The sequence below is a fragment of the Neltuma alba genome, unplaced genomic scaffold (genome assembly GCF_004799145.2).
Source record: "Neltuma alba isolate B1F8T4 unplaced genomic scaffold, ASM479914v2 tig00008283_pilon, whole genome shotgun sequence".
NCBI lineage: Eukaryota > Viridiplantae > Streptophyta > Magnoliopsida > Fabales > Fabaceae > Neltuma > Neltuma alba.
Genome location: NW_021634982.1, coordinates 20,282 through 42,640, shown reverse-complemented (window position 1 = coordinate 42,640; position 22,359 = coordinate 20,282). Strand labels below are relative to the sequence as shown.

The following is a 22,359-nucleotide window of genomic DNA, read 5'->3' as shown; positions in this document are numbered from 1 at the left end:
TAATGATGTTTGATTCCTTAGAACTCAATTCACCACTTCTAAATGGGTTTCCCTCTGCATCAAAGTAACCTCTCTTAATCAAGTACTCCATCAAGTCCACCCATTCAGGCCAAGGATGTGAAATCTGAACGCAGATAATTCTTGTTTCTCGGGAACATCCTTATCGAGAAATTCGGAATCTGATGCTGAATGCCATGATGATCCATTCTTGGCTTTCGAAAATTGGAGCTCCTCAACCTCGTTCAAGAAGTACTCTAGCTTCGAATCAGGAGCCTGAGTCTTCGTGAGCTGTGAAAGAGAGAACTGGGCGAGTAAACTTTGCAGCCCCTGAGGTGATTCTTAAGATTGTGATTGAAACACGAGAAAAACCCCGGAACATGTCTTGTTCATTCAGAAATGAGAACAAGCGGGAAATTTTAGACTGCTTTGCTCATTCTCGTACGTATTTGAAGGCTTAACGGTCTGTTCAAGAATCAGAATGCGTGTGCGTGTGCAATTTTACATCAAGGTCTTGACGTGAGATGTTATACTTGCGGGTAAATTTTTCCACTGTGCCTCTTTGGGCTTTTTAGCCCAGATTCTTTTTTTTAAAAAAGAAAAAGAAAAGAAAAACTGAACCCGAAGTCCAATACCCTACACAAGTACACATCCGATGACCCGCCATAGAAATTGCAATCTCCGACGCCCCACCCGCTTCTCCCGAACTTCAGAGGGAAAGAGACGAGACAGACCCCCCCCATAGGGCGGAAGACAGCTGACTGTGATTCAATTATTCAAAGACGAACCACGGCAATTCGTCGAAGCCTTCGTCCTCATTGTAAGATTTTCCTTTCGTTCTGGCCTGATTCTCTATTTCATGAAGTTGCTGTCAAATGTTCATGCCTGGACAAATGGAGATTCCTGTAAAGTGCTTGCCTCTCGGAAGTGAGAGGGATAGAATGATAGGATAGAGTGAATGAAAATATAGGAAGCGTGCTGATATATGTCCTCATTCATTCATTTTATTGTATCACTGTCTACTTTACTGCAGAAGCACCTAACTTAAGAAGATGATTCAAATTTATCTAAATCTTGGTTGGTTCTTTATACTTTGTCTGGGTCCTCGGCCTTGTGCTTGTCTGAAATTCACTGTGAATTGAGATGAATATCTTGGGTCTAACTTCTCCGGTGCTGGCTTAAATTTCATATAAAACCTGGTAGTTTTTCCTTCTTCATGAGGTTCAAGCATAAGTGATATTATTATTATGTTGTAAATCATAAGCTCTGCAATTTCAGGCATTTTATTATACTAAAAAAGTGCAAAATTTTCTAATAGAATATTGATTCCCCCCCCCCCCCCCGGATAGGAAAATTTATATATTCCAGGTTTCCAGTCAACCTGATGTACCTATTAATTCCTATGGATTTGATGAAAATATTGACATTTTGCTTTATTGTTTCAATGGCATACTGGTGGCTGCGTAATAACAGCAATGGCAATGAGACTTGCATGCTAAAACACAGGAGGCAAAATGGCTAACATGTTAGGAATCAAAAGGTGGATGCATTCCAATCCCCAACCACCACCTTTATCTGGAATTATTAACCATGGGGTTTTCACCTCAATGTGTTTTGCCTGAGCTTAGTTTCCCAAGTTTCTCTTTAATGGATCTATGGAGCTCATGGCTGTCCCGAAAAAGAAGGTACCTTTTCAACTTATCTTCATTTACCTTTTTTTTTTCATCATTCACACTTCGCTATCTCTCTGTTTCATTTGATTTCACCACCTTGAATCGTAGCCAATTTATGATAGAAGCATCGTATGTAATGTGAAATTGGTGCAATTTTCTTAATCTCTATGATGTTCTATAATTTCTTTTTTGGACTTAAATTTCTGGCCTTGTCTATCATGTAGGTTTCTCGCCATAAAAGAGGAATAAGAAATGGACCAAAAGCTCTAAAACCCATTCCCGTAATAGTCCGATGCAGGTAAAGCTTTAGGCTTTACTCCAATGATGCTATCTGAGCTGTGGATACTATAGTTTATGGTTTTGGAAATGTGTCATTATTCTCATCATTAATCCTTAAATGTAACAAATTCCCTGAATGCTGCGTATGTGCTTTTATACAGTTTCTATAATAGTTTCATTTTGGTGTCATGCTTCTTCTGAATTACTTAATCTTGCTTGGACGATAGAATGACGTACAATTTGTGGTTCTCTTCCTTACCCTTTCATTCCATTTCACGCCTTGACAAAGTCCTGAGCATAGCTTTAAGCATTTGTGAGAGGTTTGGTCTGCAGAAATTACTATGTTAATGCTGTTTATGCTCTGCTTACGATGAATCCATCTGTTTTCTGTTTCCAGAAGACCAATAAATAAAGTGCGAGGTTTTCTGGAATTTTTTTGGCCAAACGTGGTTTCTGATTCAGCTGCGAATAATTCTTTACTTATTTGTTTTTTGCAGAAGTTGTGGCCGTGTCAAGCTTCCACATTTCTTCTGTTGCAGTGGGAATAGGATTAATGGTGGTGACCAAAATGGTTCAACAATTGATCACATCCTTTACTTTTGAAGCATCATATCGCGGTCTTGAAACTTTCTCCAATCCTAAACCATACCAACCTGAGCTTTAATCTAATCTCTACAGAGTCGTTACAACCAGTTGTAAAACCAACGAAAGCCAAACCTGGCTTTAAAACCCTTGCTCCATTCTCTCTGCTTTTCTAGTTCACTCTCTAGATTGTTCGAATCAAAGTTCTACCTTCTAGATTTACTTATGTATTTTTCTTGAGTTTTAAGTTTTCAAAATATTAAATCTGAATCATTGAAATTTAGTCTGAACAGTTTAGATAGTAAGTAATGAAGAGAAAGAGCATGTGAGAAGATAGGGTATTATATTTGGCCTCCCCTTTCTTGGTAAAGACCGTTTTTGTATGTCGTCTTCTTCTCAAGCGAGAAGTGGTGAATATGGTGCCGTTTTATGCCTATATATATATAAATTTATTTACGGATTTGCGTACTGGGTTCCCCATGGCCTTCCGGTGATCACTCATTGAATGAATGTTGCCAGCTTGCTGCGGGTTCGAACCCCGGTACCATATATATGTGCGTGTATGTGTGTGTGTATCTATATATTCTCAGCCATGAGGTACTTCAAAGTACCTCCCTTTGGGCCAGTTCGTAGACTTTATCTCAGATGGGAAGAATAATTTTTTATATTAATTATGCATAAAAACTCCGATTGGGGTGATGATATAAAATAGTGGCCTGTATGGTTAGCTGTGACTAATAAGTTGGTTTTGGTTAAACTGAAATTAAATGTATATAGCATCTATCCTAAGAATAAGCATCAAAAGTGAAACAATAAGGTAGGAGGACCATCAAAATGTTTGAGCGGCGGAGAGTTGTTGGCATTCGAATAGATGATGGGTGTTAGTTTGTTCGAGCATCTCATTATGTGCATTTTATGCGGAGACGCGGCTGCCGATTTCACCTGTGGCCTTCTGGTTGTAAACCACGTTGGGTTATTCCAGTTGGTTACGGGATCGACTCCACGGTATTACTTCTTCAGGATTCCAGATGATGATGATGATGATGATGAATGCGAATCATGAGGTACTGTAAAGTACCTTCCTTTTTGGCACCACTTCCATTGTTCTCACTTTCTTCAATCTTTTTGTTTTACGTACAACTATTCTCTTATTTAAGACATTGCTGAAAATTAAATGTAAGCATCTCTTGTTTTTAAACGTCAGTTCATCACATGATAAGGATTTAACTCCTTTCATTGGGCCTACTTTTATTGGTAAAAGCATAGAATGAAAAACGAATTGGACCAGAAACTATGGACAGACATGAAGTTTGGTATGGTTTATAGCTTAAACTAAAGGTTGTAGCAAACTTAGTTTGTCTTGAACCATTATCTATATAATTTTATTTGGACGCTCGCTCATTACCAGTCCCGGTGGCCTTGGTGATCCTGGCTGAGCATATCTCCAGGCCGCGCGTTCAAATCCCAGGACGTACGTCGCTTCTGGGAATGTGTCTACTCATACTATAGTAGTTATACGCGCGCACATATATTCCCTATCATGAGGTACTCCAAAGTACCTCACTTCTGGGCCATCTCAGAAGCCAAGACGATCTCTTTAACATTCATTTTTGTCAAGCTTGAATGGTTTACTGACTTTGTTCAGAGAATTCGTTACGTTGAATCAATACGTGGTTTTTTGTTTGAATTCTAGGTATGTATGGTATTAATTTTTTTTATTTGGCAGCAGCCCCTGCCCGTTTCGCCTGTGGCCTCCCGTTTTAAACTCATTGAGTTAGCCAGCTTGGTACAGGTTCGAACTCAGGTACCACTCGTGCGTGGTGACGACGACGATAACGACGATAATTGTGATTGTTTCCATCCATGAGGTGCTTTAAAGTGGCTCTCTCTTAAGAACCCTCTCCCAATGTCATTTACTACTCCCTCCGTTACTTATTATAAAAGACATTTGATGCTTATGGCATGTTCTTATATATAAAAGACACTTAAAAGTTGTCTCTACTTTTTTGTATTGATTTCTATTTTACCTATGTTTATTGTCTCCAACTCACACTCTTTCTTCCTCCTACTTCTCTTTCTTTTAATAATTTAATTGTTCTCTCTCATGCCCTCTCTCCTTATTAATGAGGGCATTTTTGGAAAAAAAATTATTCTTTTAATACATTGATTATTCTTAACTAATTTTAACTGTTTTTTTAATCAACGTAATTCGATTATTCGTCTCTTATAATAAAACAAAGGGAGTATTATTTATAGAAATGAAGATATAAAGCGAATTACAAAATTCAGAAGCAAGTATGATTGCGAATTCATGCATGTGGAAAGGATTCCTTTCAAATCCAGAAAGGGTATAATTAGAAACGAGATGAAAATTGTATTCATCCGAAGGGGGCCTATAAACGTTATGTTCAAACATGCACTTGGAGTAGTCAAATTAAAAAGGGCAAAAGGAGTTCACCAAACCTTTATTATATTTGGTCAAAAGTTGAGTTTAACACGATTGATGTGTGTCAAATAATTTTGGAGTCATAAGATGCAATTATTTGAGAGTCTCAGATTAGTTTCAGAGCCGGAGAATCTTGGCATTAAGGAAAAGAACAACATATAGAACAAGACCACTTCAAACAATTCTTATAAGAATTGACCCCAATTAAATCGGGTGCATGAATCAACACATGACGAACACATCAAAACCACATGCTTCCTAATTTGATGTTTTGTATTTTGTGATAATTAATGTTGGACATGCACTGTAAGATGGGTGTGTGAGAAAGAGAGTAAACGGATAAGCTTTGAATTCCTTAATTATAATCATTACTTAATTATATAATACAATGAAAGAGAAGAGAATCATTAATATAAGTGCGATATGAAGTAGGTTTCATTTTCATGCATTTTTTGGTATAGGTATTCAGAAATTTGATTCCTAATTTTTTGTACCAAGCAGAACTCAATTTTATTTGAGATGCTATCGAGTAGTAAATGCAGATACCTCTTCTAATAAGGATTTAAATTTTGATTTATCACGTTTTGAGATACTAGCCACTCCCACTAGATTCAAATCCATGAGTTAATTTGATTCCTAATTTTGAATCAATATAAAAGTAAATCCAACAAGTCAGTTTGTAAAACAAACATGTTAAATTTTAGAGTGGTAAAAAATTTGTCTTGATTCTTGTTTATGTTAATTTTTTTCAAATTGAATGTTAAAATTTGTTTTATATTTGATTTAATAAACACTTGTGCTTCAGTTGGTGTTTCAAGCAATCATAAATTATATTTTTATTCTTGGTTTAATTTTATAGGAGTTTTGCCTTCTCATTTTGTTTATTGGAATACCTGAAACTTGGTAAATCTCTATTGGCTGATATCCTCCCCGTCGTTTCATTACGTGTCGATGTCGTAAGAACCCTTTCTCGCATTATCCAAAAGCGACATCTCATTAAGCGTAAACGGAAAACAGCGCTGATGTGAAATTGGATGACTTTTCAATGGCATGAATACTAACTCCCATTAATTAATTTAAATAAATTAAAAAATAAATTGAGTTAGTTATTTATAATAAATAGATCTTATCTTTTTAAAAATATTCTTACTAATCAAATATATTAGTTAAAACTATCATTATTTAAAAAAAACTACCTTAAAAATATATAAATATAAAAATAAAATAAATTACTACCTCCGATCCTTAATATAAGATCCTGTTTAACTTTTATTTTGGTCCTAAATATAAGACTCCAATCCACTTTGTCTCTTATATTTATACGTTTTTTTTCAAAGTAGCCCTTCTAATAATAAGAGTTCTAGTTAATACACTTAATTAGCAAAGATATTTTAGGAAAGACAACACCTATTTAGAACAAATAACTAACTCAACTTGTTTTCTTAATTTTTTCAAATTAGTCAATTGGCTCTTATAATTAAGACCGGAGGTAATAAGATTTTATATTTATGATCAAAATTAAAATCAAATAAATTCGTATATTAAAAAGAGGAGGTAGTATTTATTTAATGTTAGCATCTTCCCATAATGCATAAAACAAAAAGGAGCTTCATCCACGTGTGGTCTCGTCTCAATCTAAATCTTCAGCAAATCCATATTTTAGTTTGCTACAATAAAAAATTCTCTCAGTCATTTTCATCCTTTTACTCTCTTTTTGAATAAACTTTATCTCTCTTGAGCATGACTTTGAATCTACCTAACGTCGTTTAAAATTTCTGTTAATGTTGGTGAAGATTTTTTTTTCAAAAAAAAAAAGTTTCGTTTGATGAGTAGGTAAGTCGTTAGATTAGATAAAATTATTTATAATAATTTAGATTCAGGGATATATAATTATCCTTTCAGTCCTAGGAATATATAATCAGATTTGGGATCAATATTTTGCCTTTGAATAGCAGAATTAATTATTATTTGAGAAAGAATATACCTCCACTTAAAAATAAATAAATACAAATGTTTCTTTTATAAATGTATGACCAACTTCAGGTCAGGAAAAAAATATATATGGCCGACTTGTGACAATCGTTGTTGAACTAATGATACTCTATTAATTTATTTGAAAGATTAATATATTATTTTATTAACAATTATTTTTTTTAAGGGAGAATTGTAATTAGATTCAAGAAAAAAAATTTTAATTACTCTAAATTCTCGATAACAAATAAGCAGTAAAAATCTTATTTCCAACACAGAAACTTATCATTATCTGCTCTTTATTGATCAACAGATTTTAGGATAATTAAATCTTTTTACTTGGATTTAATTGTAATTCTTTTTAGGGTTAATACAATGATTAGTCTCTGTAGTTTTTATTCATTTTAGTTTTAGTCTTTAAAATTTGGAACCTGTGGTTTGGTTCTTTAACTTTGTTCTGTTTAAAAACCGTTTAAACCGTTAGTCATTGTATTTTTTAAAAGAACTTGGTCTTAGGTTTAACATTGTTAAATACATTGACATGTTACTAATCCTGTTAAATATGCTGATGTGGAACCTTAGTGGGCTAATTGAGGTGGCTTTTTGAAAAAATAAAATTTGGGATCTGCCTAGTTAAAGCTGAACATGCACAGGAGGGTTTTGTATTGCTGGTCCGAGATCTGGCACTAAGCTAATTGGGAAATCATTGTTGCTACCATTTGAAGGAGATAAAGGGATCGATATCGGTCAAGGGTTTGAAACACCATCTTGGCCGGGAATATCAGATGGCAGCCACAGCCGCAACCATGGGGAAGACGAAGAAGGATCTAGATTTTGAAGATTTGAAAGAGGGGCGGCCGGGGGGAGATCGTTTCAGAATCTAGAGGTCCTTGACCATTAGCGATTTCAAGTTTATTGTCTGGTGGTTGCAATGAATTTTGTGGTGACAGTATTTCCCAAGTTCTTCATAGTGCTTTCATCTCGTTGGCCCATTACTGGAAATGCTTTCTGCAGATCGAGCTGGCTATGGTTTAAATGATGGATTGGTTGAAGAATATCCTAGGTGATTGCAATTTTGAAACTAAAAGGGATCTTTTGTCGCCAACTTCGACAATGCAAAGAAAGAGGATGAACATAAATATGTCGCAGCACCAGTTCTTTGATGTCACCGCTGGATCCATTGCCATAAACAGGTTCCATTAGCTAACATGTCTTGTTAAGCAAATTTGACGACATCATCCCAACCATTGACTAAATGCCAAGCAGATTTAAGGGGTTAGTGACTAACCAAATCCCAAATTTTATTTTTTAAAAGCCACCTCAACTAACTCACTCAGTTTCCACATCAGCATATTTAACAGTATGAGTGACGTGTCAGCTCATTTAACAGTGTTAAATCTAAGACTAGGTCCTTTTAAAAATACAAGGACTAACGATTTAAACGGAGTAAAGTTAAAAGACTAAAACCACAGGTTTTAAACTCCAAGGATCAAAACCAAAATGAATGAAAATTACAAAGAATAATCATTGTATTAACCCTTCTCTTTAATACAGAGGCATCTGTTTTGTTAGGTAGCCGATTATAGATATGATTTTTTTTCCTTTTTTACTCGCGTTCTCCCGTCATCCTCCCCCCCCCCCAATTTTTTCCTCAATATAATTTAGCTTTTTTATAAAATTTTTAAGAACTTGTTTGAAATGATTTAAAAATAACTTTTTAATAGTAATATATCAAATAAGTAAATATGTAAAGAAAATTTTATCTCAATTTGTATAAAATTGTTCATAAATCTTGTTCATCGTAGATACAACTAAACTCTAAATGAATTGAGCCTCTAAACTTATCACAGTTTATAGTGTGCTTTTAAGATTTAATGCGAAACAATATTTATAAAGCATCCAATTTTAATATGAACTTTTTTTAAATCATACTTAAATAGCTCTAAATTTTTTTTATTGTACTTTAATATTTCGATAAAGTTGTCATATATAAATGATCTAAGTCTAATCTTATGGTTCAAATTAAAAAATTATGTACTACACTTAAAGATGAACATAATACGAAAACATATCATTTACACCTGGGTTATTCTTTTCGATTTTTTCAAGAAATTTAAGTAAAAATATTTATATTTTTATAATCAGATTTCCATGACCTATGTTATTTCCAAAATTCAACATTATATATGGATTACACATCTGCGACAATTTAAAGTTATAAATATTATATATTCATAAAAAAATATATTAATAAATACTATCCGGTCCTTAATATAATACATCATTTGACTTTTATTTTGGTTCTAAATATAAAACCTCAATCCCCTTTGTCTCTTATATTTATCTTTTTTTTTAAGGATAATCTTTCCAATAATAGTAGTTAATCATATACTTAATTAGTAAAGATTTTTAGGAAAAACAGTACATATTTATTATAAATAACTAACTTAATTTACTTCTTTAATCTACTCAAATTAATTAATTAGCTCTTATATTTAAAATCAAAAATATTACCTCAGGAGCACCGCATCTTATGCCACGCGCAAGGCAGTGGATCCGCTCCTTCTGACCTATATAACCATGCATGTTTTCCGAAAATAGGGCCATATACCATTCCTCATTCCTTATCTTCTCTGCCAGGTCCCACCTCTCCTACCATTTCTCTCGCGCAGAAATGGGGCAAAATCGCACCGCCACCTCCGCCGCCGCCGACACCGACGTTTTCACCGCATACTCCACCGCCACCAGTGAAACCACCTCCATCGACAAAAACAAGAAGGAGAAGCAGAGGATGAAGAATACCGGTGCCGGTGAAGAAGTAGATCGTCATGCCGCTGTTGCAGTTCACAGCCAAGTGATAAAGATTAAGCAAGAAATAGAGAAGCTGAAAGAGCCTTCGCCGGAAATTAGACGCCTCCTTCTCAGAAATATTAAGCGGCAGCGATCTCGGTCGCCGCTCGGAATCGCAGAGAGGGCCATCCTCGTCGGTAACACCTGAAAGTTTTTGAGTACATATGTATATGTATAGTATGTATATATATATGAGTATAGTGGGAGATTTCTACGGTGCTGATGATTTCTGGATGCTTTTGTGCAGTAGTATTAACTGTTGAGATATTTTATATATCCATGTAACAGTTGATAGTTGAGTCGATCCAGAAAAGTATCGATAGATTGCCATAGAAATCTCCTTGTATGTATATGTACAGGCTGTGTAAATATTAATATACGAGAAAACTTGCAGGTTATACTCCGAGAATTTCTTGTGTATGAGTGTTTTGTTCAACAGTTTTTTAGCATTTGGTGGTTGTTTGATCTTGTTTCTATGCTGATTTTCTTTCTTTTCCGTTTATTTAATTTTCAGTTTTGTTTTTGTTTTTATGTTCCGTTACTAGGAGTCTCTGTTCTTGTGATGGCAAAGCGCAAAAGCTTCCTTCCCTTTTTTTTTTCTTATCGGTTGAGATGTTTTAGTGTTCAATTGAGACCTTCTGAAGATTTTCAAGTCTTTATGCTTTTATCTTCATATGCTCGCCAACACAATCTCAAATCATTCGTCTCCACAATTCTACGAACCGCTTGGATGTATCTCAATTATTTTAGGATCACTACCTCTTTTCGAGCTCATGTTTTAATTTCTTTCAATAAAACCGTTGTAATTAAATATTATATAATAACAATCATAACAATATTTAGTTTCTTACTATATGTACTTTGATCTTAAATATAAAATTTATTTGTAGTACAATTTACATCACAAATTTTATATATGATATAAATAATACCTGAAAATAATTTTTTTCTTATTATTTCAACTAACAGCTTGAAATGATGAGAGGGAATGAACCTATGATCCCATGCTTATTGTGCAAGTTTTATGCCATCATGTCACAAGGTTATTGGCACTGTGTGAAAATATATAGTTAAATCTCTTATTTGGAAATAATTACTCCTTTAATAAAGGGGCTTTTCTTCCTCAATTATGACGAACGTACTAATAGATAAAGAGGTTTTCATTTTTTACTCACCAAAAAAAAAGAGGTTTTCATTTTTATTTTCTTCCCCTATTATTTATTTATAATATTGAATATAATCCAACAAAATTGTTAATACTATGATTCATTTTTAACACAAGAAGCCTATTCTTATTAAGATTATCTTCCGCTCTTCTCCGAATCTAATTTTAAGAACTTTTTTTTTTTTTGGTTGCAAAACAGAAAAAATAAGATAATTCTATTGTAGCATCAGCAAAGTATCAAGGAGATCCCCCCGTCCAGGTGTTCCTCCAAGAGAAACACCCGAGACAGTTCTCTTGCGACAACGAGACACCAACCTAATTGAAAATGATTACCGAATATGCTAATATCGTTCATTTTTCAACATGCACTTAAAACATTAATAAATACTCTTCCGGTCTTTAATACAAGACCTATTTAACTAATTTAATTAGATTTAAAAAGTTAGGTAAGTTAGTTAATTATAAAAAAAGTGACATATTTTTCCTAAAACACTATAATCATCTTTCTTAATGCCCCATCTTCCTCTTCTACTTGATTATAGTTGAGGGAGTATCTATAACGGTAATTTAGAGAAAATTGATAAATATGAGAAATGAGTCTTATATTTAGAATCAAAACCAACTCAAGAACTGGGTCCTATATTAAGGACCGGAGGAGTATATTGTTGTTGTTTCATGTTTAAAGATAGCAATGTGATCCGTTTTGGTTAAGTAGCTTGACCTACCAAAGTCGTGTATTTGGAAGGCAAAGATTATATGGAACACGTAACGTCAGTACAAAGCCCCGTTCATATGCCACATGTCCCAATTTATCGTCTTACAAGGCCATACACTTTCTAGACATCCAATCCCTGCCTGACACGTCCTGTGTAAATCCTGACCAGTGGCCACAAAACAAAAAAGGAAATAACCATGTCTTTTCCTTTTCTTTTCAACTTATTTGTGATGATCAAGGGAAAAAGATTTATTTGTAAACTGCAAATAGAGAAAATGACAGCGGGGAAGGCACATGTCGTTGGTGGTTGCCTGAAGGCTCCATGTAGCCACCTGTCACGCTGATGAGACTGCAATTTGTGACGTTCCCTAACAATCATTGCATTTGCAAATACAGCAGATTCACTCATATTGCGCTCCCCTATACAAGTCATATTTAAATAGTTGGGAAAAAAAACATATTTTTCACCTCTAAATATTATTAGGAGGTAGTTGAAATAGGTATTCAGATGCTAAGTAAGAAAACATTAATCTCCTGCATATTTGCAAGCAATCAATTAAAACGTTTTCTAATGTAAATGACTAAGAGAAAGAATATTTTAAGAAAATTAGCATACTTTTCTTTTCACTAATAACTAACTCATGAATTACTATCTTCCATCCAAGTTAGTTTGATATTTAATTTAATTCTAAATATAATATTCTAATTTATTTTGTTTTTCATATTTATCTATTTTTTTAAGATGTTTTTATAATAGTTGTACATGTTAAATGTTTTATCAAATAATAATTCTAGCTAATATACATGATTAATAAGAGTATTTTAGAAAAAACGTCTATTTATTACAAATAACTTAATTAATTTTCTTAATCTACTCAAATTAGTTAACTGATTTTTATATTAAAGTCCGGAGGTAATACTTAACTAACGTTTATATTTAACACCTGCGGAATATCAAAATAACCCCAATAAAATTAAGCCAGCAATTAAATTAAATAATTATTCTTTACCCAGATGTAAATTGCATATATGAGGTATCTTTCATACGGGACGTTTCTCTTTTTAAGATCGTTTGACATGTATGTCCAGGGCACATTTAATCTGAATTATTGGAGTCATATTCAAGAAAAGAAATAATGAGGGGAAAACACAATGATGCCAAAGGGCATTGAGAGATTAGTGCAGGATTAGAGGGAAATAAAAGAAGGAAATATTGCTCTTCATTCTTCAATCACTCGTCAAATGATGAGAAAGGGATATTTAACAAGGGATCCTATTGTTCTAAGGAATATTTAAGGGATAAGAGATTTGCCATAAATAGAGAAAAGAAGGTGACACAATATAAATAACTTTTCCAGTTAACAAACACCAGAAGTGAAAGCCACAGCAATCCCAGAGGGGAATGAATCTATCAAGAAGTACCTTCCAGAACAGACCAGCCAACCATATAAAAGAGTTGAACTTACATAGGGAGGATGATATTCATAAGAAACATCAACCCATTCCATGTGCCTTGGGAGGATGATATTCGAAACAAGATGCAAAACAAAGCTCAATTTGGTGCTTCAACTTTCAGCAGTGGCTTTTTCTTTTGATGAGAGAAGCTTCACCCTCCTCGTCAGATCTCTCATCACATCTATAATCGCAGATTTCTTTTGAATCCTGAACTGAATGGCTAGTTCAGTTGAACCAGAAGCAACCTGTTTCAATAATGACTCATCATCCATTATCTTGGTGGGGAAGTGTCCCAACGCAATGACACACAGAGCAATTGTTGTTCGCAGGGCTGCCACTTCATTTGCAATGCCAAGAGGAGCTTCAGCAGCCAGGGATTTGAGAGTGTTGAGGTCACAGTTCTGCACAGCCTCCATGTCACTCGCAAGAAGTACTCTCAGTGCTGCCAATAGGCGGCCATCTACTATTTCTAGACCACCTAAGCTTACCTGTAACAAAATAGAAAAGTTTAACATGTGCTTTCCAGTGACCAGATATTGCGAAAACAGACCATGCCTGGTCATTCGCTATGAAAGGAAACTTTAAACAAAAAATGAGCTGCATTGATATCAACAGATGTTAAACACTCATTAAACAGAATTAACATTGAACTCATGTTAAACACTCACCCAACACTTTCAATTATGGATATAAATTATGCATAAAACTACACATGTTATTGCGCATGGTCTTGTGACATTGAAAATAGTAAAGATATATAGAACCAACCTCAAGGGCTTTGGAAAATAGTCCCTCAACGTTTAATATGATAAATTAATCCCTTCATATTTTATAAAAATAATAATAATAATTAATTTGGGTTCATGAAGGATTGATTACTTTTGCAGATTTTTTGTTCCTAAAAACAAAAATTTTCACCTGTCAGCTTGAAATGTCAGAAATTAACCTCCTTTTGATGTGCTTGTTAATCAATCTAAGGCAGTTGGAACGTCTAGGCCTAGAATTATTGTAAACAAATTGAGTTACTAAAAACACCTTTCAAGTTGAAGTCGATGGTTCTATTTGGCGAAGACACGGTTGAGGAAGGTTGCATGAATTTTCTCCTTGAGCTGAGGCTCTGACAGTAACAAAGGCATGGTGGGATTTATTAGTTTATGGTTGTTAATGGGTCAGAGATGCAACTAATCTTCCTACAGCCCCAAAGATTTAAAGAATTTATCTACTAGAAAACACTAATCGAATCAAAGTTTCCAATATCAAACAAGTTGTTAGTGACCTCCCCACAATGCACAGGCAACAGAAATTATCAGACATTTTGTCACTGTCAAAAGGTTAAAGAGAAAACTACGATGTAACTCTTGATACATCCCTGTATATAACGAGGCCAATAAATACTTGAATATTCAAACTCTAATAATTTGAAGGAACAAATAGAAAAATAATAGGGCAATATCAATGAGAATAAACCTTGAGATCAGGAGCTCCTCCAGCTAGATTTAGCTTACGTAAAACTTGTTCCTGCCATGAAGCGGGTGCTGAGAAGTTGGGAGAGGAAATCCCAGCGGCCATGCTTGCAGCATCCAAAAATGCACCATCATATTTGAGCTCAATACAGTCATAAGGATTTGAAGGTATCACAAATCCATAATCAAGAAGAAAAAAATCATTGCTTAAAAAGCCATAATTGAGTAATAAAGGATCATCTTGTTTGATTTCTGTATCAGCCACAACCTGAGGCAAAGGCATAGGGTTAGCCTGGAAAAGGAATATCGAGTTTTAATTCTTTTCTCAAAAACAAGAGGGCAAACTTACAAAGAAAAGAGAATGAGAGAACATGCCTTTACTTGCATCTTCGTTGCACTGGTATCCTTTTCCTGAACAATTCGGGCATTCGGATTAAAACTATGGTTGCACATATCAATTAGAGGAAGCATCATTGGTATGTCTGTGTGAGTCCCATCTGGACGCTTGTCACCATATAACCGGAATGCCCTAGATGAGACTGCTGACATTGCCCATCCAAGTGCAGATGCATCTACTTCTTGCCCACCAAAAGGATGCTTATCTGGTTTCAGATTGTCAAGGGTGCGCCTGCACTCTTGCTCAAAATCAAGAAGAAAACGACATCTTTTGTTTACCTGGCCACATGCAATTGGTTTTATGCAATATATAGACAGATACATGACATGGCAGGATTTCATCAATAGCTGTTCATCAAGAACTAAGAATTGACAAGGACACAACACAGATTCACTGAGATAGTTACTCCGTGCACGTTCTTTCCATGTTTGCCCTTATATAATAAGGTATCATGATTAGAAAAATCTTATTTATGACACCCTCAATTAACGGCAATTTTGGAAAAACCTTATTAATTACGCCTTGAAAGACCAAAAATGCCTCATATTTTTGAACATGATACTTTAGAGAAAATGCCTTATAACGGCGGCAGTACATCTTAAGTGTCTAAATGTTATTTGAAGTGTTGCATCATCCCTTATCCAAGCTGTTGAAACAAGTCAGACACATATATGACTCCTTTGTTAAGCGTATCGCAAAGGATTAACATAGTATTAGACCCAAGACTCAAATCCTAGTGCAATTCACGTCCCCAACAGCAAAATAAAAGTGAATTGGTGTACTCAACGCTGCAACTTTAGGCTTTTAAAAAAAAAAAAATCTGTTGTACCAAATTAAAACAATTAGATGGATATTGGGAAAATGTGTCAAATAATTTCTCCCAATTTTCAAACCTTGACTTATCAACCATACTACTTGACTTGGGATGGTTAAATATAATACCTGGTGAAGCAGTGGAGCATACTGCAAGTTCTTTATATCCTCCCCTTGAAAGAAGATAGGCACACTGTATGTTTCAGGGAGATTGCTGACATATGGCCACCAAAACGATCCCACTTTTGCTCTTTCTTGCAGAAGCTTCAAACCCAGTTTCATAGCCCATAGTTCCTCTGCCAAATGCTCCCACAGTGTCCAATTTATTTACATTGAAAACTCAGTAGAGCCTAATTATCAGAAGTTGAGTCACCAACCTATGCTGAGTGTAAAAGGTTTCTACATGTTTTGCCCACACATTCTTAGGAGATCAGAACAATGGTATATAAAAACAAGTACTTTTATTTCTTATAATGTTTTTATCCTTACAGGCTAACGAAATATGATACTGAGTTCTTACCGTGTAGCAAAATGACAAGAATTCTAGTGTAAGGAAGGCTACACTGCTGTCTAGGCATTTTCTTACGATGCTATGATTTCAAATTTAACCTGAAAAAAATTTCAATGCACATCCTCAAGAGCACGAACGAAGCCAACAGCAGATTGTTTTTAAAGGTTAATGAATATGGTGGCGTGCAAGAAGCTCTGTGAAGAAAAGGTTGAGTGGAAGCTGTGTCCTGATTAATGTGAAAAATTTGCAAATGGATTATTTAAAGAATAAAGGAGTAGACTTTGTGTCCAAAACACAGGAGAGATGAAAAGAAGTCCTCCAAAAGAAAACCAGCACTTCTCCAAAAATTCTTTTACAGAAGAACTTTATTAGAGAAAAGAAATAAGAAAACCACAGGTCAAAGTGGGAAACTAGAAAAATCTCACAATAAAATAAAAGGTATAAAACAGTTGAAATGCTTATCAAGACAGTGGAGCCGGCCAATCACTACGTAAGAAGAAATAGTGATTCCAAAATAGAGCTTTTTATTGGATACGTACAGTTGTAGAGCAGCTTAATGGAATAGATTGGAGTAAGAGTGGGAGTGGGAACCGTACGTAGCATTGCAAAATAGAGATAAATTCAACCAAATCGAACCTTTCTATGCTTTCATTCATAAAGTAAGTATTTTGGGGGGAAAAGAAGACGAAAATAATTAAACATTAGCAAAATCATGTAGAGGGTAAAACTAAACCTATGCTCTGGTCAAAATCCAAAGCCACTACAAGTACATTACAGGGAACAAAGGCTGCCTATTAATTTTACTGTATTTCAGAAGTCGCACTCATTTAGCACCCTAAGGCTCCTCTTTATTGTTTGACTTAAATTTCACACAATCTTTTTCTTTTGATGGGATCAACAGAAAATGAGCATACCACCAAACATCACAAGATATGCATTACCACCACATTCTGGTAGCAATCAATAAACAATTGATGGACTAAACCAAAATTTCAGGGCAATCTATACAAAATGAACAAATAATACGGTGACACAATCCAGAAAGCAATAGCGAAGAAAGCTAGAATCAATACCAGGAACATGGCTGGCTAAATTAACTAAAACAGAATCAGGCTCATCTTCATGATTCGATACAGGAGACCTGAACTTCAAGGGTACGTGGTGCGGAAGAACAATAAGGTCACTGCCTCTAGGGATTTCTTCCGAAGCCATAAGTCCGAGGCCTTTGGAGTCAACTTGTGCTATCTTCACCGCCTTGTGCACGAAACCACCTTGTTTCTGAACCCACTTGATAAGGTCGGGAGGTTGGGGCACAAGTCGTGTAGGATAAGATGCTGATACAGAAGCGGCGCATGTTAGTGGACGAAGGTGGGTTAAGGAAGCCATTAACGCCTTGGAAGCAGCCATATCCTCCTTCCCTCTGTCACTCGAGCGAGTGCTGCCACGGCGACCTGGCCATTTCAATAAATTTGCGAATGTAATCTTTTTTGAGTTTTTTCCGCCTTATTATTACCTTTTTGCCAAACGTTAGTTCAAAAAAAGAAATAAAATATTGCATGCTCCTGACACTTTTAAACTTTCTTTTTTTAGCAGCACCTAACAATTTTAGAGTATGTTTGGATTGGCGTTGGGCAAAACTGACTTATAATCCAATTGACTTTTTTAACTGAAGTTAGAGTAAAAGTCAGTTATGATATGTTTGGATAGGTGCTTTTAAAAAGTCAGTTGGAAAAGTAAAAGTTGTTTGGATGAATATAAAAGTTAGTTCTGAAAAGGACATATCTATATTGATAATAATTGATATAATATGATAATTGTTAAAAAAATCTAAAATTATTATGATAAAATAAAAATAATTTATTTGTGAGATTATAAAATAAAAATATATGTCACCAAGAAAAATTTAAAAACACATTATAAATAATTAATTAAGGGTGTGTTTGGATTAACGGTGGAGAAGTAACTTTTTTTTCAATCTGACTTTTCCAGAAGTCAGATTGAGTAAAAGTCAGATAGGGTAATGTGATTTATGTTTGGATTGGGTTTTAGAAAAAAGTCAGTTTGAGAAGCTGAAACTTGTTTGGATGATAAATGTAAAAGTAAGTTTGGATACAAAATGACTTAAAAGGACATGAATTTTATTAAGTAGTACATATTTAATAATGTGACCATTTTAAAAGAAGTAAGGAAAATAATACTTCATCTGGTTCAAAATATAAGTTAAATTTTATCCATTTATATTTATCAAGAAACTAGTTAAAATTAATTTAAAATAATAAATATGTAAGGCATATATTTGTTTTTTCAAATATATCTTTATTAATGAAAGAATAAGAAAATGATGTAATAAATGAATTAAAGAAGAAAGAGAATTTATAGAGGTAAAATTGAAAAAAAAAAAAACCTCATTAAATACTTATACAAAATTAAATATTATCTTATAAAAAAAATTAAGTGCCTTCAAATAAAATTTAGCTTATATTTTAAACTGAAAGGAGTATTATTAAAAATAAAGAAGACGCTGGGGAGGTCTTTGTTATTATTTTTATGTCTCGTTTTGTCTTATCCCAGGTGAGAGAAAATTTTAGGTAGCAAATTCGAACGATATTGTCAAACGCCCTGTAAAAGCAGCTTTGAATAGCTTCTTGCAGAAGTCCATTGGCATCCCAAAAGTCAGATTCAAAAAAAGTGGAACCAAACATTTTTTGTCCCATCTGTGACTTTTCCGATTGGGATGCGCGTTTGGGGGTCCAAACGCCATCCCAAACACACCCTAAATATATATAATGGACAAACATGAACATAAATTAAAATTCATTTCGTCTCTAATTAGAGTAAATGAAATTACATAAGTAATTAGATCGTACTTAATAGACGAACATGAACATAAATCAAATGAAAATTAATATGGTCTCTAATTAAAGTAAATAAAATGACATAACTAATTAGATCATAAGCTTTGCACAATCTGGTCTCTAATTGAGTCACGAACACGATTCATTTGTGCAATAGATGTTAAACTTGACAAGGATGCCTCACCAGCTGGATGATTATTGTCTTCATCTATTATGCTTCCATGCTCAGCTTGTATAAAGCGGTCATCAGTTAGAGAATTTTGCCTAATAAAATTATGGACAGCCATTGTTGCACAAACTATGTGGACTTGTGCTTGAAACTTGAATCTGGGCATGTCTCTTAAGATTGCAAACCTATTCTTCCAAACCCCAAAAGTTCTTTCAATAGTGCATCTCAAACTTGAATGATAATAATTGAAGGCCTCATTCTCATTTTTAAATCCTGGTTGACGATTAGAGTCTGGAAGGTGATAGCGCTCACGTCTGTACGGGCCAAGGTATCCCACTTGTGATGAATAGCCAGCATCAACCAAATAAAATTTGCCTAGAAAATCATCAACCAAATAATGCAATTGAAGCTTAATTTTAAAATAATTGATTTGAAATTTACAGAAATATACCTTCAGGTGGATGAGGAAAATTCATGGATGGAGTTGAAATAGCAGATTGACAGACACAAGCATCATGTGCACTACCTTCCCAGCCTGCCAACACAAACGCGAAGCACATATCCCAATCACTTACGGCCATGAAATTTTGACTTGGAAATCCCTTCCTTCCAAAATATCTGTCTTGCCTAGCTTGACTAACTTGACATTTTATATGGGTGCCATCAATTGCGTCGATTGCATCCTTAAAACATGGAAAGTATCGTGGATCATTTGCTATTTTTGGGTGGCAATAGGACAATGCATGATCAATAGGCCTGATATTTTCTTGAGATAAATTGAGGCAAGCATCCAACACTCTATGAAAATGCCGACTGACAGTTTCTCCTGAACGCTGAAACCTTTCTTGAATCATCCTATTACACTGACCATGCGCAATTGTATTCAAGAACATGGCAACAGATTCATGGACACCTATGTACTTAGAATTTTGCAACCCATGTTCAACCAATTTAGAACATAACCGATGGAATATCTCTGTTTCCATTCGAAACATTTCCTTAGATCGTCCTTCATGCCCGTGCAAAAGTTCTTGAACCCATAAATAACCTGTTTGTTCACTAGTTCTGCATGGTTGTTTGCACAGAAAAGGTGTCACATACTGACCCATTAACCCACTTAATTGTGATAATTGTGTTGTGTGTTCATGTAAGACGGGAAGTAATTGAGACCGTTCGTCGTCCCAACCCTCGCCCCAACCATCCGTTGAATCAGACATGGATTATGTTACCTGTGAGTAGTTAAATACTAAATGTGAGTACTATTTTCACAAAAAAAGAAGAGAAAAGATAAGTGATAAATAGCCATTAAATTGTAACATAATAATTATACATAGTCATGAAACACAACATTAAACGTAGTCATGAAACACACAACATTAAACAAAGTCATGAAACACACATAATCATTAAACACATTGTCATGACACACAATAACCAAATACATTAAGATAGATAAACAGAAATCACAATAAGTCACTAGGCACAACTCAAGGATTCTTGGGTGTAGCATATGGTGGCGGGTTTGCAGCATTGTGCTTCAACCAAGCTACTAATACCTCCTGATTTTCTCTCAAACCAGCATATATGTTCCTGAATGTCTTGTTTGCCAGCAGATTACAACAGATGACACATAGATGAGTGTCACTGACAATTTCAGGCATACTCAGCAGATCAGTGGTAAGCTCAGTAGTGTTGTCATTGTTGGAGATTTTGTTTATTGCCTCTGCCGTACTAATTGAAGCCTTCTCAATCGAACTCACTGAATCTGCTATTCTTCTTGATGCTGGCATTTTTTGCTTCTTGTACTTGTCCAACCCTTCACCTCTCTTCCTCTTCCCTTGACTCCCTGAAGCACTAGGTACAGTGGGTGCAGTGTTCGATGTGTTTGCAGTTAAATTAATGCCATCCAAATAGTCCGAAACTCCTGCACGGCGTCCAGTGTCATCTTCACTATCCCCTGAACCTTCTTGCCTATCCCCTGAACCTTCTTGCCAATCCATTGTTGGTTGGTAGTCATTTGGCTGATCACCCCTCTGTGGCTCAGGCCCGGTCCAAGATGGTGCCCACATATCATCTCCTGATGCCATAGTGTCCTTGAATATAGTTTCCAATTTAGTGCGAAACCTTAACCCATAGTGCCTAAACTTTTCATATGCTGGATTTTCCTGCAAAGTGAAAAGTAAACCAAAGTTAAATATATTCCAAAAGTATAATACTGCTTCTAAATTAACACAAGCTAGTTCATACCCGTAATTTCCTCCCCCACTACTCATCAGATGCCACCACTGTGTTCCTTTCAGGGTCCCACCCTATACCGGTCTCCTTAGCAATTAGTTTATCAAATGTCTTCCACTCTTTTCTCAAGTTATCTAACCTATTTTTCAGCTGCTTTTTTCATATCCTCTCCCTGTCTTTTCATTGAAAGTTTTGTGAATGTTGTCCCAACCTTGTTTTGTAAATGAAGATCCTTGACGCAGTTTGCTATAAATCTGGTCAACACATATTTTGAGAAAAACACCTGTGGTGCTCACGTCCCAATGTGCTTTGCCTTTAGTACTCATAGTTCTTGTTGAAATTACATATATATCAAACCCACAATTAGTCAAGAATCAAACAGTATAATGAAGCAGTATAAACCCACAATATTATGTAAATCAATTTATCACCAAAAGTGCCTTAATTCAAGCAAACTTGGGGTATGCTAACCTTCATACTAGAATTTTCAGCTTAACCAAGACCATAACAAATTCAACTCAACATGGGCAATGAATTGAAACGGAATAAACGTCACTGAAAATTGGCAGAGCTGTAAATTCATGTTTGGATCAAAATTTCAAACCTAGTGCTCAATGTAACCAGAAAAACCAAAAAAAATTAAAATTGCTCATGACTGAGGACAGATAACAAAAACACAGAATCACACAAACACAATAGATTTTCCAAACTCTCAATATAATCAAGCAGTATAATCAATCGTGTGAATTTCTTTTTCCAATATTCAGATTGTTCATACATGCT

The 22,359-nt window shown here is 34.8% G+C and overlaps 3 protein-coding genes across 5 annotated transcripts; 2 read left to right on the top strand and 1 right to left on the bottom strand.

Annotated features, from left to right (window-relative positions):
• Nucleotides 1-1,614: 1,614 nt before the first annotated feature.
• Nucleotides 1,615-2,964, top strand: LOC114753919 (50S ribosomal protein L32-like). The gene is made up of 3 exons (XM_028942624.1): nucleotides 1,615-1,682; nucleotides 1,895-1,968; nucleotides 2,447-2,964. Exons 1-3 carry the CDS (start codon nucleotides 1,653-1,655, stop codon nucleotides 2,550-2,552), a joined length of 210 nt encoding a protein of 69 aa, XP_028798457.1. The 5' UTR covers nucleotides 1,615-1,652; the 3' UTR covers nucleotides 2,553-2,964.
• A 6,601-nt stretch (nucleotides 2,965-9,565) lies between these two features.
• Nucleotides 9,566-10,242, top strand: LOC114753918 (uncharacterized). Its single transcript, XM_028942623.1, has one exon. The coding sequence runs from the start codon at nucleotides 9,623-9,625 to the stop codon at nucleotides 9,944-9,946; it is 324 nt and encodes a 107-aa protein (XP_028798456.1). The 5' UTR covers nucleotides 9,566-9,622; the 3' UTR covers nucleotides 9,947-10,242.
• A 2,754-nt stretch (nucleotides 10,243-12,996) lies between these two features.
• On the bottom strand, nucleotides 12,997-17,766 carry LOC114753914 (actin-histidine N-methyltransferase-like). Of its 3 annotated transcripts, XM_028942618.1 has the most exons (6): nucleotides 17,391-17,466; nucleotides 16,327-16,415; nucleotides 15,936-16,102; nucleotides 14,972-15,271; nucleotides 14,601-14,888; nucleotides 12,997-13,621 (listed from the first exon to the last, which is right to left on the bottom strand). In XM_028942618.1, exons 2-6 carry the CDS (start codon nucleotides 16,382-16,384, stop codon nucleotides 13,244-13,246), a joined length of 1,191 nt encoding a protein of 396 aa, XP_028798451.1. In that variant the 5' UTR covers nucleotides 16,385-16,415; nucleotides 17,391-17,466; the 3' UTR covers nucleotides 12,997-13,243. The 3 variants fall into 3 exon arrangements, with proteins under 3 accessions (XP_028798451.1, XP_028798449.1, XP_028798450.1); XM_028942616.1 differs by lacking the exon at nucleotides 16,327-16,415 and having other exon boundaries at nucleotides 17,391-17,766; XM_028942617.1 differs by lacking the exon at nucleotides 16,327-16,415 and having other exon boundaries at nucleotides 14,601-14,864; nucleotides 17,391-17,766.
• Between the last annotated feature and the right edge of the window lie 4,593 nt (nucleotides 17,767-22,359).

Excerpts from the sequence above, each read along its gene's own strand:
- LOC114753919 (XM_028942624.1), top strand. The coding sequence starts at position 1,653 with ATGGAGCTCATGGCTGTCCCGAAAAAGAAG. Across the intron at positions 1,683-1,894 it reads TGGCTGTCCCGAAAAAGAAG|GTTTCTCGCCATAAAAGAGG; the intron begins GTACCTTTTCAA and ends TCTATCATGTAG. Across the intron at positions 1,969-2,446 it reads CCCGTAATAGTCCGATGCAG|AAGTTGTGGCCGTGTCAAGC; the intron begins GTAAAGCTTTAG and ends TGTTTTTTGCAG.
- LOC114753914 (XM_028942616.1), bottom strand. The coding sequence starts at position 17,724 with ATGGCTGCTTCCAAGGCGTTAATGGCTTCCTTAACCCACCTTCGTCCA. Across the intron at positions 16,103-17,390 it reads TTTAGCCAGCCATGTTCCTG|AGGAACTATGGGCTATGAAA; the intron begins GTATTGATTCTA and ends AGCATTTGGCAG. Across the intron at positions 14,889-14,971 it reads CAACGAAGATGCAAGTAAAG|GCTAACCCTATGCCTTTGCC; the intron begins GCATGTTCTCTC and ends TTCCTTTTCCAG.
- LOC114753918 (XM_028942623.1), top strand. The coding sequence starts at position 9,623 with ATGGGGCAAAATCGCACCGCCACCTCCGCCGCCGCCGACACCGACGTT.